Source organism: Cydia pomonella, chromosome 11, assembly GCF_033807575.1.
Source record: "Cydia pomonella isolate Wapato2018A chromosome 11, ilCydPomo1, whole genome shotgun sequence".
Taxonomy (NCBI): Eukaryota; Metazoa; Arthropoda; class Insecta; order Lepidoptera; family Tortricidae; genus Cydia; species Cydia pomonella.
This window is the reverse complement of record NC_084713.1, coordinates 14,352,041-14,369,799: the sequence shown is the minus strand read 5'-3', so window position 1 is coordinate 14,369,799 and position 17,759 is coordinate 14,352,041. Positions and strand designations below refer to the sequence as shown.

Sequence of the window (17,759 nt, the reverse complement as noted above, 5' to 3'; positions counted from 1 at the left end):
AAATTGATTTGATGAGTGTAGTCACAGAAGTTACGTAAATATACAACATTTCACGTCGTATAATTGTTGGTTGCAAGCCTAAAAGAACCGATACCCGCTGAGGCAGCCATCAGGCGCGGCGTCAGAACTTCAGCCCCTTCCAAGTGTATCCGCGCCTCGACGCAGGCGCAGACCTACTGATTGCCGACCACGTACCGAAAGATGAATCGCGAGAAAGCCCCCAATAAGGTGTACTGGCGATCTTTTTTTTTTTATTACGCCGGTGGCAAACAAGCATACGGCACGCCTGATGGTCAGCAGTCTCCAGAGGAGTTACATGCGCGTTGCCGAACCTAACATTACGCACCCTCGTTGAGCTCTGACAACCTTACTCACCGTCAGGAACACAACACTATGAGTAGAGAGAGTCTAGTGTTATTTCGCTGCGGTTTTCTGTAAGGTGGAGGTACTTCCCCAGTTGGGCTCTGCTCTAGATCTGGAATGGCGCTGTGCTGTGCCCTACCACACAAAGCGAGATGACATTCACAATGCCCATACCTCCACGTAGTTTAAGGACGTACTCGGGTCCAAGATCTGATCAAGATCGCTAGGAACCTTTGGATAATAGTAGCGCAAGAGTGAGAGGCCGTCTAACACTCAAAATCATTTGGTTTATAAAATGAAAATTGCAGTAGGTAGGTAGTGCAAAATATAGGTGGAATGGACAGTGGCTCATTTTAATCCTCACCGTAAAATAATAGGCGAGTCTAAAGACTACAAACAATATCAGCATACCTGCCTCGGGCTAAAGCAGGTACTAAAAGATAAACACAGTTGACTAACCATTACAAGTCCTTATAACGTCGTAATAGGGGTTATGACTGGTCAGATAAATCGACGATTGTCTTAGACAATTAGGTACCTGGCGTCCTTCCAAATAAGCAACAATGATATAAAATGCCAGAAAGAACAATGAAACAGCTCTGTACTGTTATCGCCCTTATCAGTGAGCTAAGTAGGTGACGTTTACGAGTATGTGACTAGGCGATCTCATTAGCATATTACACATTTGTGATTAGTAATGATTAGGTCAATATTTTCCTTATAATTAGGCTTATGGCTAATGACGAATTGTCAAGAGGATACGATAATATAAAGTGAGTGATTTAAAGAAAGAGTGAACAAATGTATTTCACCTATGTTGTACCAAAGAGAATTAAGAAGACCAAGAGTGCTCACTCCATACAACGGTTTTGTTACCAAAAATACTATTATTTTCGTAGTCTACATCTAGCGTCCAGTAGCGGAACTCTCAGTACTGCTACTCGACAATAGATATCGCGGCAAACAAAAAGTCTAATGCTCAACGATTTTCCGCTAATATTATAACCAGAGTAACCGGAACTCTATTTTCAACTCCTATGCTTACTCTGGTTATAATATTAGCTGAAAATCGTTGAGCATTAGACTTTTTGTTATATCTATTGTCGAGTACCAGTACTGAGAGTTCCGCTACTCGATGCTAGATGTCGACTACGAAAATAATAAGCGTTTTGGGACCAAAACTGATGTGTTGAGTGAGACCTATGTATTTTTTATTTCAGGTACAGGACGATTTGACGGATGGATTTATTTATCCGTTGGTACCTACTTTATTTATTTTATCGTAGCTATGACGTAACATAACAGAAGCATAAAAATAATGGTTTTCTGAAGGATCAGCGACATAGCATTTATGAGTTATATACAAATCGACTTTAGTGAACCTTGTAATAAAGACTCTTTTCTCCAATATGCTCGGAAATGTTCACCTTATTGTAGCAAAAATATTACGGGAAGTTCTTCATTATGGTCAAACTCGTATTAAAAACAAAGTTTGTATAAAAAGTTAAAAACAATACAGTAATAATTTTCCGTCCGCCAGGGAAATTATTACTGTATTGTTTTTTACTTTTTTAAAACATATATCCACTAAGACAAACGCAAACAGCCAATTAGTATAGCCGCGGGCTGCGTCTACACGACCCGGTAAGCGTCATTTCAAGCTATAGGCTTCGCGTCGTCCGACAAAGAAGACGAATCCACGAATTGCCCTTTCCCGGCCTCTGTAATAATGTATTATTTCGTCCGGTCTGTTCCGAAAATACCTATCATATATATCCTGAGATCTTTACCTATCATAGTCTGGTAGATTAGCCAACTTACAGCCACATGAAGTGCGTGGCCGGCCCGGGAGCAATCTTTTTTTTTAATACCACGTCGGTGGCAAACAAGCATACAACCCGCTTGATGGTAAGCAGTCACCATAGCCTATGGACGCCTGCAACCCTTTAAAAACCTGTACACTCCATTTTTGAAGAACCCCATACTGTCTACTCGGGAAAACCTCGGCAGGGAACACATTCCACAGCAGGAGCGTCCGCGGGGGGAGAAAATTCCTCTTAAGATACACAGGTAAGATACAAGGCTTACCTCTATGATAGAGTCAGGAAGATCAGCTAACTTGGCCACATGGAGCCCTAAGGTAAGGAGTGCGTGGCCGGCCCGGGAGCGAGTTCACAAGTTGTGAAGTGGCAGCAGCTGTTTGTTGACCACGGACGCCTCGGCGTTCGAGTTCACAATTACACAGGTGAGATAGCTATACAAGTCTCACCTCTATGATAGAGTCAGGAAGATCAGCTAACTTAGCCACGTGAAGCCCTAAGGAGTGCGTGGCCGGGCCGGGAGCGATCTTGTGAAGCAGCAGCAGCTGCTGGCCGACGACGGCCGCCTCGGCGTGCGAGTTCACAATTACACAGGTGAGATAGCTATACAAGTCTCACCTCTATGATAGAGTCAGGAAGATCAGCTAACTTAGCCACGTGAAGCCCTAAGGAGTGCGTGGCCGGGCCGGGAGCGATCTTGTGAAGCAGCAGCAGCTGCTGGCCGACGACGGCCGCCTCGGCGTGCGAGTTCACAATTACACAGGTGAGATAGCTATACAAGTCTCACCTCTATGATAGAGTCAGGAAGATCAGCTAACTTAGCCACGTGAAGCCCTAAGGAGTGCGTGGCCGGGCCGGGAGCGATCTTGTGAAGCAGCAGCAGCTGCTGGCCGACGACGGCCGCCTCGGCGTGCGAGTTCACAATTACACAGGTGAGATAGCTATACAAGTCTCACCTCTATGATAGAGTCAGGAAGATCAGCTAACTTAGCCACGTGAAGCCCTAAGGAGTGCGTGGCCGGGCCGGGAGCGATCTTGTGAAGCAGCAGCAGCTGCTGGCCGACGACGGCCGCCTCGGCGTGCGAGTTCACAATTACACAGGTGAGATAGCTATACAAGTCTCACCTCTATGATAGAGTCAGGAAGATCAGCTAACTTAGCCACGTGAAGCCCTAAGGAGTGCGTGGCCGGGCCGGGAGCGATCTTGTGAAGCAGCAGCAGCTGCTGGCCGACGACGGCCGCCTCGGCGTGCGAGTTCACAATTACACAGGTGAGATAGCTATACAAGTCTCACCTCTATGATAGAGTCAGGAAGATCAGCTAACTTAGCCACGTGAAGCCCTAAGGAGTGCGTGGCCGGGCCGGGAGCGATCTTGTGAAGCAGCAGCAGCTGCTGGCCGACGACGGCCGCCTCGGCGTGCGAGTTCACAATTACACAGGTGAGATAGCTATACAAGTCTCACCTCTATGATAGAGTCAGGAAGATCAGCTAACTTAGCCACGTGAAGCCCTAAGGAGTGCGTGGCCGGGCCGGGAGCGATCTTGTGAAGCAGCAGCAGCTGCTGGCCGACGACGGCCGCCTCGGCGTGCGAGTTCACTATCGCGGCGGGGTGCAGGCTGGGCAGGCGGGTCAGCTCGTGGTAGTGGGTCGCGAAGAGGCAGAAACATTTACATTTCGTCGCTAGCTCCCTGGAAAGGGAATGGACATTGATAACAGTTTATTTGGCTTATATTTATTGTATTTGCAGCTCACATTTTCGTTAAGAGAAAGAGTCAAACGAAAAGATATGCTTTAAGTACCTATAAAACACTATTGGTATGTTCTTCATGAAGTAAATTCGTACTAACAATGATTGACCTTCATATGTAACGTTTCACGTACGACGTGAATCTGAAGTATAAAATATGTTCGGATTTATTTCTGGAGCGAAGGTCATCCAATCAAGTACCGGACATCCGACAGAATTAGATAAAGGTCTATTGTTACCATTTACAAAATATGTAAAATTATTAGTGTAATGAGCACAGACATTTTTTGTTCCTGAATCATGGATGTTTTCTGTGTATTTAAATATTATATCGTTGCCTGACTACCCACAACACAAGCCTTCTTGAGCTTACCGTGGGACTTAGTCAATTTGTGTAATATTATCATATTTAATTATTTATTTAATAACATAATGAGATTAATCTAGAAGAACTTCGCCTAATCAATTCAACAGTTGCGAGGTTAAGAAAGATTTAAAAGTTGTTGTTTGCTTTTTGAACGATAAAGCACCTTTTTATTATTGTATGTAAGTTAATTTGTAAGGTATTTGATTTTGATTTAACTGTACGTGAATGACCTAATTGACTTCTCTGATACAATTTGTTTTATTTTTAAATAATATAATTAATGATATGACAACAATTATGATTTTTTATATATACAGTAGCAACAATATTTTGACCACCTTGTCAATACTAATTAACTAATTAGGTCATGCCATTTACTGGCAAAGCAAATGTTAAGGAAGGAAAACCACTGTCAAAACAAGGGGAAGCTGAGCTAGAAATCCATGAAAGATAGATGAGAATGCAACAGATTTGTTGGTCTCGGTCAAAATGCCCTATATTGTTAACTGTCAGGAGCGTATGGCATAAAGATGCGTTTTAAAATGGTCCTTACTGACAACTAACAATGTTGAACTTTTTGCTTGAAACCGTTAATTATTTAGAAAATGGCCACGATTCATCTTTAAAGAATGTTAACAACAAGTGTTACAAGTAGCGTGCGTCTAGTAGGCGCGTTCTAAGGAATAAATACTTACATAGATTCATATCTTTTTGTATGAATTATGATAAACGTCAACAGAATCGAATACAAGGTATCTTATCTTGAGTATTGTATTTTTGGTTTTAATTCTTCGAATCCATACGTCACAACAGAATACGGTATTATCATGTTTTTATCTGACTGGACAGGAAGAGTCATGAATTCAGCAGTATATATTTGTTTGTTCCACTTTAGAGTCGATTTTTTTGAATGAAGAGTTGTCGATTCGAAAATATCTTATATCTACACACATATCATAAAACTTCTATCATACCTTAAAAATCCGTAAATAATAACCAACATTAAGATAAACTGTTTCGTTACAACAAATTTCTTATCTGTGAAAATGTTGTAATTGTAACATCAAAATCGATTTGGTAATGACATTCAAATTTCGAACATATCTGAAAAAAAAAAACAATTCGATTCGACCTCTATTCTAATATCAGTCGAGTCTCCTTTTTGTTCGACAATTTTGACAAATCTCGCATGTTAGTTTGTATCGAACGATACGGAAATAGGCCCCCGACTCTAGTTTGTCTCTGAATTTATAAAAAAACTACGAATGTGTGACATGCGTGAAAATTTGACGTACAGTTTATCTTTTAATTAGTTTTAAGTATAAAATGAGTTTGTTTTGTTGTTTTTAAAGTAACTATGTATAGCAAAAGTTTCGTTTAAAATGAGCGATAAACATATTTCGGCGACGTCGCCACATATCTGCGAGTTCCGCCAAAAGAGCAACGATACCCCAATGTTGGCTATAATTTGGGTTAGTGAATATATCATATAAAGTTTATAATATGTGTGTACATAAAATAGTGTATGTAACTCTACATAATTAGGCATTAAAACACTCTTGTGGTCCTTTTAAGAAACTGACTCCATTCGTTTCTTAAACCCACACTTGTGTTTTAATGCCTTTCATTATATAGCAGTCACATAAACTACTATTATTTTACAACTTTGTCACTATTATTATACAACTTTATCGGCATAATTGATATGGATATTCATTATTTATAGCATACATGACAGATTTTTTGTTACCTCGGGCATCGCCAGATCGCTAACAAGAAACTATATTCATTTCATTATAAAGGTTGTGGAATAAAATTAGCTACCTTTCATGGGTTGAATAGATTATTTCCTTGAAAGCTACCTCCTGTGCTAACCGGTTAATAATAATGACTGCCAATTTCCTTACAAAGTTGCGTATTAGACCGCCCAGCGAGGGAAATGACATTACCGTTTTATTTAGGAGAAACGCTACTTTGTATGTAAGCTCGGCACTTCATTTTTTTGTAAAAAATCGGCCATGAGCATGTCGGCCACGGTCAGTGTAGGGTTTCGCAGTTTCCATTCTGCCATAACAGGAAAAACGGGGGCTATGAATTAGTAAGTATCATGTACAAGTATAAGGGTGTACCGCGCAGCGCTTTGTACGCCTTTTTACTAAGAAAATATTTTTTGCAACAACTCAAAAACGGCTGGACCGATCATGTTCGCTATAGTTTTCATTGAAAGTATTTACTAAGCTTTTGTTTCACGATTTATTTCATATTTTTTGGACCCATGGTTCAAAAGTTAGAGGGGTGAGGGGACACATTTTTTTTTCTTTTGGAGCGATTATTTCCGAAAATATTAACAAATAATATAATTTTGTATGGGAGGTACCCTAAAAAAAATGTTTTTCTAGTTTTAATTTTACCGTTCTGTCGCCATGCATGATTTATGTATTCATGCCAAATTGCAGCATTCTAGCACTAACGATCACGGAGCAAAGTCGCGGACGGACGGACTTTTTTTATTAAATGCTTTGTATTACATTTTATCAGTCAAAATCTTTGTGACAGAAGTTATGACCTTTCTAAGTATATAATGAAATACTTACTCGGCAATAGCCCAAGCAATCCCGCAACCTTCGTAGGTCGACGTGCCTCGACCCAATTCGTCGATCAGCACCAGAGAGTCCGGTGTTGCAGTCTGAAAATGTAAACGTAAGTTGGAGTGGCTCGCAGAAAATGCATAAGGACCATTTTTTTATACTACGTCGGTGGCAAACAAGCATACGGCCCACCTGATGGGAAGCAGGCCCCGGAGCCTATGTACGCCCGCTTCAGAGGAGTTACATGCGCGTTGCCGACCCTAATACTCCGCACCCTCGTCGAGCTCTCTGGCAACCTTACTCACCGGCAGGAACACAACACTGTTTAGGTAATCTGTTTTGAGTGCAGAATCTCTAGAACATAACATAAGAGACAGGACTTCACGTCGGCCTTCGCCCGCCTCTTTGAGTTTGTGTAGGTATGAGGACGCCGAAAGCGCCGCGCAGCGCGTCTCATACGTCAGGCTTCTCAGTCGAAGGGTTGACTTCAAGCGCTGCCGGCGGGGGCGCCCCAGGACAGGAGCGCTCGCAGCGGGCTTAGTTCAAGAGATACCTTCAGTATAGTAGCGGACTCGATCATCTCCAGCATGAAGGTGCTCTGGCCTCGCTGCTCTCGGTCGGCGGCGCCCGCGCGGGCGCACAGCGCGCGCAGCCTGGGCACGGTGGCGGCGGCCGCGGCCACCAGGCTGCCCGCGTGCGCCAGCAGCGCCGCCGCGCCGCACGCCCGCATCCACGTCGACTTGCCGCCCATGTTGGCGCCCGTCACTATGTGCATCAGGCACGACTCTGGAACAAGTCGAAAGGAAACATTGTCGAAGCATAGGAAATAGCCAATTGCTGGTTAAGTTCTCATTTTAAACGAACGACCCGCTGAATCAAATGTAATGTGTACTGATACTTCACTTCCACAGTGATACTCGGCGTACGAAAATGAAATTGTTCAAATCCCACTCCCAACGTCAAGTCGGTCCTGCTGTACGTATGCGAAACAGGGCTTGTGAGGAAGGACATCACCAATCGGCTGCAAGTGTTTATAAACAAGTGCCTGCGACGCATCCTGGGGATTTACTGGCCACGAAATATCTCGAACGTCAGATTGTGGCAGATGACTGACCAGAAACCCATAGGCCAGAAAATCCTTGTAAGGAAATGGCGATGGATCGGACACACGCTCCGTAGACCAGACAACCACCTGTCTAAGCAGTCTCCGCTAGAAATCGACTGACAGTAGACGGTCAGGGCGGCCTCGTACCACATGAAGGCGATCAGTTGAGAAGGAGGCTGCCTCAACTGGATTCGGCTGGAAAGAACTAGAAGTAGCCGCTCAGGATCGCACCCAATGGAAAATTCTTATGCGAGCCCGATGTCCCTAATGAGGGATAACATGATTACATCATCATCATCACTGATACTTGGGGTAACTCCAGCCAGCAGATCCTGCAGCTACCCCCTACTACAACGGGGAGGCGATGTTGATACAAAATAGCCGCTGAATCAAATGTAATGTATGTCTCAAAAATGGCGCAGGAAAACAAAATACTAGTACTATTTATTGACGCGACGAATGATGATCCCAATGACATTTCATTTTTGTACGGAGTAACTGTCAATGACAAATGGTTGTGGTCTTTTTTAAACTTTAACGCATTGTTTTATTTAGAGATGTAACAATTTAGGTTTACGTTTAAGATTCTTTATTCTCACTAAGAATTTGACAATTCACTTACATGAGAACTTAAAGCTACACGAATACATTTATTTTGCATTAAAATTAAGTAATAAAATCACCGTAAAAACCTATTCCTTCCCTTCTTTTTAAATTGAGTTTACCCAAAAGCGACTCTGAGGAACCGTCATAGGATTCATCATTCACAGCGTCAGGTATAATACTACATATTTACCGTTTTAGTCTAGATCTCCATTTTCAAGTTTTGATACCTGGGTGGAGCCTGATATAAAATATAAATTCGTGTCACGAGATATAACCATTTATATCTCGCCAAACATATTATATAACTCCGTATAAGATAAATAAAGTCTACGAAAAAAACGTGCATCAAAAAATTAAGAAAAATGTATGCTCAAATAGATGGCGATATACCTTTGGCCTGTACTCGAGTAGATGGCGACACCGTTTGATATTTAACACATGTCAGTGAAAGAACATGGGTGAAATTGCCAAATTTTTATTCTAATAGTTTTAGTGCTGTGTCCAAAGATGGTAGCAAATTTAGTTGACTACAAAAATTACTTTGACAGTACGCCTCTATACCAAATTCTCTTTGTCTCACGATACGAGTTTAGTTAAATTTGAAAATATTTATAGGAAAATATAAATAAAACACGATTGTTGAAATATTGAATATCATTAGGAATAAACGTGTCCAAAGAAAAGAAGAAAAAAAAAAGCAATGAATCACAAAATATTGAATGGCTATTTTTAACACAGTGTACCATTTTGCAATTTGAATATGACTTCACAACTGGATTGACTGATAACTGATTAGTTTACAGGAAGAAAGTAGATAAGAACAAATAAACAAATGATTGAGCAAATACCAGTAAAATGTTGCAAATTTATTGTGACGTCACGCCCGTAATGTCCGATAAGAACCTTATCGGATCACAAAATTACGAAAGTGATCGTGACAAAATGGATTTCTTTGTGAAGCTGATTGATGTATTGACTACTGAGAAATGAGATAACAGTAAAAGCAACTTAAAAGAAAATTATGCATTATGTATGTTGATAGTTTGATGACAGCTGAAGTGAAGAGATTTGATTGAAATTCAGCACTCAGATATCTAATTAATTGAAATATGAGAGGATACTTTATTTTATCCCAAAATTCAACTCCCAAGCGTGTGCAATGGGGGTTGAAATCTAAGAAGAGGATGTGGATAGCAGTTTAGCCACTTCTACGCGGACGAAGCTGCGAGCGGAGGCTAGTATTAAATAGATATTTGCTATCTCATCTTTTTTAAACAATTGGAAAAGATACGTTATCTTTTGGTACGTGCCATTCAAGTGACAAAGTATAGGGTAGCGTTCGTTATTGCACGGTACGGACTTCGCGGATGGGGGAACGGACTGTACGGACGATACGGACTAGGCAAAAAAAAACCGGTCAAGTGCGAGTTCGTTTATCTCGCGCATCGAGGGTTCCGTACAAACTTTCAATTTTCACATGTAACTATAATCACGAAAGACTTTTGACCAGAAGTATACTATTAGCATTATTGTGTACAGCGCGCTCTATGGGCAAATTGGCTAACTAATTTGCGTGATCTGTATGTATGTTGGTTTTTCAGGGATAATTCTTTATCATGTGAACCGATTTCAATATTTTTTTTGTTTTATTTTAAAGGAAGTGTCTTTAGTGTAATCTCATAGGAATTTGAACTATAAGAAACACCCGCAAATGGGATTAAATTGCAAATCAAATTATAAAATGTTTTTTGTTATTCAAAAAAAAAGTTATCAAGAGGTCTGATTTTATTTTTCAATATGATACAATGACCTTTTCTTTTTTTTTCTTTTTTCTTTTTGTGATTTTTATGTTATTACAAATACAAATTATTTATTTATTTATTTAATCTTTATTGCACAAAAGAAAAACAATCTTATAGTACAAAAGGCGGACTTAATGCCACGAGGCATTCTCTACCAGTCAACCTTAAGGCTAAGCAGAGAGATTGAGAGCGGTGCTACAATTACAATAGCAAAACAAATCAAACAAAAATACATAAAATAACATATACATACAAACATAATACACACATATATATAAAGTCGAAACATATGAAGCTAATAAATAAATACATTAAGAATCTTTCATTCTGCTAGCAAAGAAAGCACGTAATGATTTTTTGAAAGCGAACTTATTTGGCGCATTTTTGATGTAAAAAGGAAGTCCATTCCAAAGACGCGCCACCTGCACGGTGAACGAATTTGACATGAACCCAGTCCGGTGAAGAGGGATGGACAGAGACATATTGCCAGAAGAGCGAAGTTGACGGTCGTGGGTAACGCCATAATATTGAAAGAAGGATTTGAGGTATTCAGGAGAATGTGGATCGTTAAGCACAGAAAAAAGAGTGGAAAGCAAGCGAATATTGCGGAATAAAGCGAATATTTATTGTTTGAATGTGAGTGGTTATAAATCGTAGGGTTATTTAGTATTTTGTTACATCACAATCAGCCAGAATTTGGCGTACAATACTCGGACTCTCAATCTAAAAATCTCACAATGTAAAAATTTCATAATTTTTCATTCGTAAACTGCGGAGATAAGGGTGGGGGGGATAGTATATTCCTTCATAAGTATTTTTTTTTTCAATATGAAAAAAAAATGTTTTGTAATGTTTATAATTTGAGCTCTTTCAAATGATACTTGACATAGTAACTAGAATTTGCCCCTCTTTACATTGGACATTTTCCATAATTAATATAAATAAAATAAAAATATTACACTTCCAATATGTCAATATGTCAGGGTTAGCGTTGTTCATTACTATTCCAAATTTCAAGCAAATAGTAGTAAGCTTAAGTACTTCTCGAGATATTTATTTAGCAATGTGACAGACGGACGGACGGACAGAGTCGCACCATAAGGGTTCTTTTTGTACCTTTGTGGTACGGAACCCTAAAAAGTGTAAGGCCTCAGTGGACGCTCGGGGCGTGAGAAGCGTGCACTAAGGCCGCTCCTATACGTTTGCACTAGCAAACCCTTCTTTGCAAGGTGATGGGAATTTCCACCATAACATTGTCCTATGAATTAAAGGTAATTTTGGAGGTGATTGATATTTATTTTTAAGACTGTCAACTTTCAACAACCGTACAGCGTGAAGTGGAAGGTATTTGTGAAAAAATAAATAAACATAATTTTGACATTTCAAATTCGAATTCGCGGGTTCGCGGTTACGCACCAATTACGAAAACAATTGACTTTCAAGCTGTATTATGAACGATTTTACTGCGAAGATATTGATTTACGCGGGATAATAAATGTGTATCAGGTATTTAATACCTACTTCACTCTTCATTCGCAAAGTATGGCATATTATAAATAAATATCAAATAAAAAATATGTTTAATTTCATCATCAGACATAGGAATCATCACTCATACCAATTTTTTTCTTCGTGAATGTCCCATTTACTATTGTTAAAGTAAACAACCAGAATTTATTCCATATATTCGGGTATTAAGCGTTTAAAATTAAGGGAGTAAAATTATAAAATTGTCTTGTCTTAAAAACGAAGAAGATTGAGTTATTATTTAATTCTTTTATTACTTTTAATAAAAACATATTTTTACAAGCCAACCCTTGAGTGATCACTAGTATATAGAACTAGCATCGATAGTTGAGTTTATCGGTACAGGAACTCCCTACTTGTCAAACAATTTTGCCCCACGGATTCCTATGTCTGTTCATCATCATATCAGCCCTTTATCACCAACATGTTTAATTTATGTAGTGCTAAGCTTAAGACGTGATTTTGCATAATGATAGATATTTCCATCATATTAAAAAATAGATATATTCTATTAATCTTTTCTTATTTATATATTTTTTTCATTTTTGACCCTTAATCTAGAGGTCAACTGACATTATCCTGATTTATTTCACAAATAAAAAGAAAATCATGCAAAGAAGGGTTAACATCAAATACAACATACACCATAACACACAACATATATCAGTAAAAGAATAAGGATCAATGTCAATAGTTTTCTTTAACAATCCACCTCTATTTCAAATTCTCTTTGATATGTACATATTACGACAACATTTCCGTGCATGTTCTAGCGACCAGTCTGGCCTATTGGGTAGGGACCCTGCCTATGAAGCCGATGGTTCCGGGTTCAAATCCTGGTAAGGGCATGTATTCGTGTGATGAGCACGGATATTTGTTCCTGAGTCATGGGTGTTTTCTATGTATTTAAGTATTTATAAATATTTACATATTATATATATAGTTGTCTAAGTACCCTCAACACAAGCCTTATTGAGCTTACTGTGGGACTTAGTCAATTTGTGTAATAATGTCCTATAATATTTATTTATTATTTATTTATTTTGATATTATATATATATCGTAGTCTGAGTACCCACAACATAAGCCTTCTTTAGCTTACTGTGGGGCTTAGTCAAATTGTGTAATAATGTCCTATAGGTAAATGTTATATAACATTTATTTCTTGTTTATTTATGTTTGAGAAAATATTACCTCTCTTAAACACGACATCGTTGGGTATGAACGACACGCCCTCCTGAACTTCCAAGCAAGGATGTCGCAGATCTTTCAGCACGAACTCGTTGATATTTTCAGTGATGACGGGACGGCAATACGGCTCGGGCGCTGACACGGCGGCCACGGCGAACGAGACCAACACGTCGAGGCGCGCGAGCACGTGGGACAGGCAGAACAGGCATTCGGAGTAGCCAGCTGGAAAAGATAATGTTTTACAACCGTTTAATGGCAACAAAGATATTGACTATAGAAGAGGTGTAAATTCTATGAAAAAATTATGTCTCTGAGTTTGAAACCTGAAATAGATGGCGCTATACGGCGTTATATGTTTTGTTTTAGCTATAATCAATGATTATTTACTCATAACCCAAGTCAATATTAGGTAATTAATATCGTACTGAATAGCAAAAGTTCGTATACATTCGTCGGGTGTAACATAATTATGAAGTTACTTTCAGTGGAATATCCTTCGAAAAAGAGACTGTGAGCGCGATTGATGTTATAAAAGGTCAAATTTGTTTACCCAAATTTTTGTACTACATCCAACCTGTAGGGTTTTTTAAAGTATTTTGGCTACTTACAAGCGATGGCCACGATCTCAGCAACGACCTTGTCCTGCTCCTTCTCGTAGTTGGTCCTGGTCTGCACGTATTCTTCGGTCAGATCGTCCAGCTTGCCAGTTTTGAACCTGACGCCGCCCTTGACGGCGTCTATGATTGTATACTTCTTGTTGTTGCGGAGTGTTTGCTCTTCTTTCATGGTTACTCTGGAATAGAAGCATAGAATGAATGATTGTTGAAGAGTTTGACAGCTAGTACAGCTACTATTAGAAGCATTAGAATAAATCAAATTATTTCTAGAAAAACCTGTCGCCGATAGCGGAGGACGCTGCTTTGATTTCAGCCTGGGCACTGGAGGTCTTGGTCACGTTTTCTTAGTATATTACATTTGTTTCAGTTTATAATTTGACAGCTAAATCATACCCTGTCAAGTGCCATGTTTTTTTAAACTGTAACAGTGGTCGGCAAGACTGAAATCGAACTGGCTAACCTGTAGTCCTGACCGCTAGACCACCCGGACACGACACTTAAAAAACACATATCAAAACAATATTTAAAAAAGTAATTTGCTTTGTTCCGTATTCACCATGTTTGGTCTTAGCTGGATTGTTAAACGTAATTTTTGCCGATCATAGTTACCGCAACGTAGTGATTATATGCTCTTTGGTTACCGCACAAAGTGATCTACCAACATCTATCTGTTGACAGCTTGTGTAGATGGTCGAACTTGAGTTCGAAGCACGAATTATTTCTGGGTCTCCTTTAATTTGTGACTTTCTTAGTCCCCTAAACACTAACTATGTAGGTTGATTTTGAAGAAGTTTGTGAATTGATCTTGTATAGAAATATAATTGGCATAAAAAAAAACTGTTTATAGTAACTGCTTAACATCAGGTAAACCGCACTCTTGTTTGCCACCGTCTAGGATATAAAAAAAAAAGAACCTCGCTGAGTACTACCAAAATTTGTTTATGTCAATCGCTATCAATTAGGGAAGTTCTCATAAGACCATTTTTACATAGCAGTATAGGACAACTGCCCCCACTGATCCAATTAACTCCTAGCACTTGGAAATGTCAAAATCTTCAAACTTCCAAGGGATTTTGATTTTTCATAATTATATATAACGTGAGTGAAATTGCGACTACTCGGTTGAGGAGTTATACAATCAATCCTATATTTACCTGAGGCAAAATCCGTTGGGCGTGCTCTCCAATTTGATAATTTTTGCTTTGTTCAATTCCTTGTCCGCTGACGAATGAAGATTGTCCAGTTCCGTCCGGAGCGCTTGCAGTGAGGGGTTCACTAGGAACTCACCTGAAGATTAAAATATCCAACCTGCACCTGAACAAAAAGTCGTTCGGCGTGCTTTCCACCTTGATAGTTTTGTAGTGCACAGGTCATAGGCAGCCTTGTTCAGTTCCTTCTGTCCAGTTCAGTACGTAGAGTATGTATCCTAAGACCATTTTGGCATAGCAACACAGGACAACTACTGTCCTTACCGATCTCTTTATCCCTTCAACTTCCAGTACTTTAAAATGTAAAAAAACACTTTTCAGTTTTTCCATACCCAGGGTGGAAGTCGTGAGGGTAACAAATCCACCATGTGCTTACCTGAAGCAAAATCCGTTGGGCGTGGTCTCCAGCTTGACAGTCTTGCCGGCGTCCAGCGCCAGGTCGCGGGCGGCCCTGCTCAGCTCCCTGTCCGCTGCCGACTGCAGCTTGTCCAGTTCCGCCCGCAACGCTTGAAGTTGCTCGTCGAATGTGGGGTTCACTAGGAACTCGCCTGAAGAAAAAAATATGCTGTTTTGGTCCTAGTCACGTCTCAAGGGTCTATTTATAAGGTGTAAATATATAGTTGAATACGCCTTAATTAGTTAACTCGTATGTGACTGGCACAAGTGGCACATGAAAAGGCCAGGGAAAGTTTTTTGTAGTAACTTTTTAATGTCCTCGTATAAGTGATATTGTAACGCCACCTACAGACCATGATGAGGAACCCATCGATATGAAGACTAACAATCTTTATCATTTCCTTATCTTTGATCATTCAAGGTGATAATTTTTTTCCTATGGAGTATAGTTCGTCTTTCAAATTTTTCTTCTAATTTATCCTAATCAGAACACGTTACGAAGTATGCCCTTAAATGGGTCCCCACTATATTTGTTACACCTTGTATGAATATATGTTGAAACCCCACCACTGAAGTGTTACCTTAAGTCACCGGTTCGAATCCGGCACATAACAGCAGCGTTGCGTTGAAACCTACTGGAGATTTGAAATCATTGGAGGGCTTCATCACTTTTTCTTTAGTATATGACATGCATTTTACTCGTAGTTTATAATCCATATAATAAGTAATAGTACTGTCGTACAGAAAAGAAACTTCCTACAAAACCGAAGTTTGACTGCGATTCAGGGACGAATCGTGTTATCCCTTTGTAATGCATGGGACTTTATTTTTTTTTACCACGACGGTGGCAAGCAAGCATACGGCCCGCCTGATGGTAAGCAGTCACCGTAGCCTATGGACGCCTACAACTCCAGAGGTGTTACATGCGCGTTGCCGACCCTTTAAAAATCTGGGACTATCCCTTTCGGCTATTTAGGGTGGTCAAAATTCAAGTCATTGTCTTATATGTGTGTGCCAACCCTAATAATTGTTTGGAGCAATGTTGAGCCGAACGGAGCCGAGAATACCCGAAAGGATCCCTTTCGTCGCCCTGTCCATACTTAAATTCAGCGACCGCATTAGGCAAACGAGCATGTTTCCCCGTTACTCTGTAGGAATGTAGACTTTATCTCGCTGCAATAAGGTTTAGGTATGATCGATTACGAGTGTCGACGATAGAATATAAACTTGCCTCTATCAACAGCCTCCATGTCGACAGTGGTCTCAATCATCTCCTGGAACTTGCCGAGGTCTTCATTTAATTCCGAGATCGGTTCGGCGATGGAGGAGTGGACTGTCGCGTCGTCGGCTTCGGACAGGCAATGTAGGAGAGCCGGTAGACGTTTGATGGCCTGAAATTATTCAAAAATAACTTTCATGTCCGAGTATATCGTAAAATACCGTCGTTGTGCAGCTGCAGCCGCAGCACGTGTGACCGCGGCACTGTGTGGGTGTGTGTGTTCCCTGCATACAGTGACCTGATAGATCCTATAGCAGTCGTGCAGGTTGGCCTTCTTCCTCGTGAGGCGGCGTGCGAGCGCCCGGAGGTCGGGCAGCCGGCGCAGGTGGTCGTCGTGCAGCTGCAGCCGCAGCGCGGAGCTGCGAGCCAGCAGCGGCACCACGTGTGACCGCGGCACTGTGTGGGTGTGTGTGTTCCCTGCATACAGTGACCTGATAGATCCTATAGCAGTCGTGCAGGTTGGCCTTCTTCCTCGTGAGGCGGCGTGCGAGCGCCCGGAGGTCGGGCAGCCGGCGCAGGTGGTCGTCGTGCAGCTGCAGCCGCAGCGCGGAGCTGCGAGCCAGCAGCGACACCACGTCCAGGCGCTCGTTGATCAGGTTTATGTCACGGAGGGGTTGCCGCAGCCATTGGGCGAGGAGCCTGGAATATAGTTATACCCATGAAGTTTCGCGTTATGCTTAGCGCAAATAGCGCTGCAATCGTTTGAAAATAAAATGAAAAAAGTTAGAGGGGCGTTATTACCGTTTCCCCTGCTGCGTGCGGCAGCGGTCCAGCAAGCCCAGCAGACTCCGGGAAGGAGCAGGCGCATCTCCTAGTTCGGGGAGCACGTTAAGCGCCGAGAGCGCCGCTGCGTCCAAATGGAGGAACATATCTGACTTGATGGTGGTCAGCCGGAATCTGAAATGGGAGATTTACATATCAGAAGCATTGAATATCTGCCAGAGCAGTTAAAGCCATGTGCGCGATGTGTTCAGGTACCGTACTGATAAAGAATTTGCCAGCATTACAGCTGCAATAATGCGAGGCGATATTGCTACCTCAAATGTGAATGTAATGTAAATCCAGGCAGCAACATCAATTTTAACATATGCGGTAATGTAGTCTAATTGTGACAGCGCTGCAAGAATATCAATCCAGGATAA

The 17,759-nt window shown here is 40.9% G+C and overlaps 1 protein-coding gene and 1 long non-coding RNA gene across 2 annotated transcripts in view; one reads left to right on the top strand and one right to left on the bottom strand.

Annotated features, from left to right (window-relative positions):
- LOC133522951 (DNA mismatch repair protein Msh2) overlaps window positions 1-17,759 on the bottom strand; it is a 43,657-nt gene that overhangs the window by 428 nt on the left and 25,470 nt on the right. The window contains exons 7-15 of the mRNA XM_061858454.1: window positions 17,359-17,514; window positions 17,049-17,256; window positions 16,570-16,729; window positions 15,319-15,490; window positions 13,726-13,910; window positions 13,121-13,339; window positions 7,440-7,672; window positions 6,893-6,984; window positions 3,647-3,872 (exon numbers count right to left, since the gene is read on the bottom strand). Coding sequence (XP_061714438.1) covers window positions 3,647-3,872; window positions 6,893-6,984; window positions 7,440-7,672; window positions 13,121-13,339; window positions 13,726-13,910; window positions 15,319-15,490; window positions 16,570-16,729; window positions 17,049-17,256; window positions 17,359-17,514 — 1,651 coding nt within the window. The remainder of the gene's footprint in view (window positions 1-3,646; window positions 3,873-6,892; window positions 6,985-7,439; window positions 7,673-13,120; window positions 13,340-13,725; window positions 13,911-15,318; window positions 15,491-16,569; window positions 16,730-17,048; window positions 17,257-17,358; window positions 17,515-17,759) is intronic.
- LOC133522953 (uncharacterized) lies at window positions 5,267-13,468 on the top strand. Its single transcript, XR_009800161.1, has 2 exons — window positions 5,267-5,770; window positions 13,223-13,468. It is a non-coding gene; the product is annotated as an uncharacterized LOC133522953 (long non-coding RNA).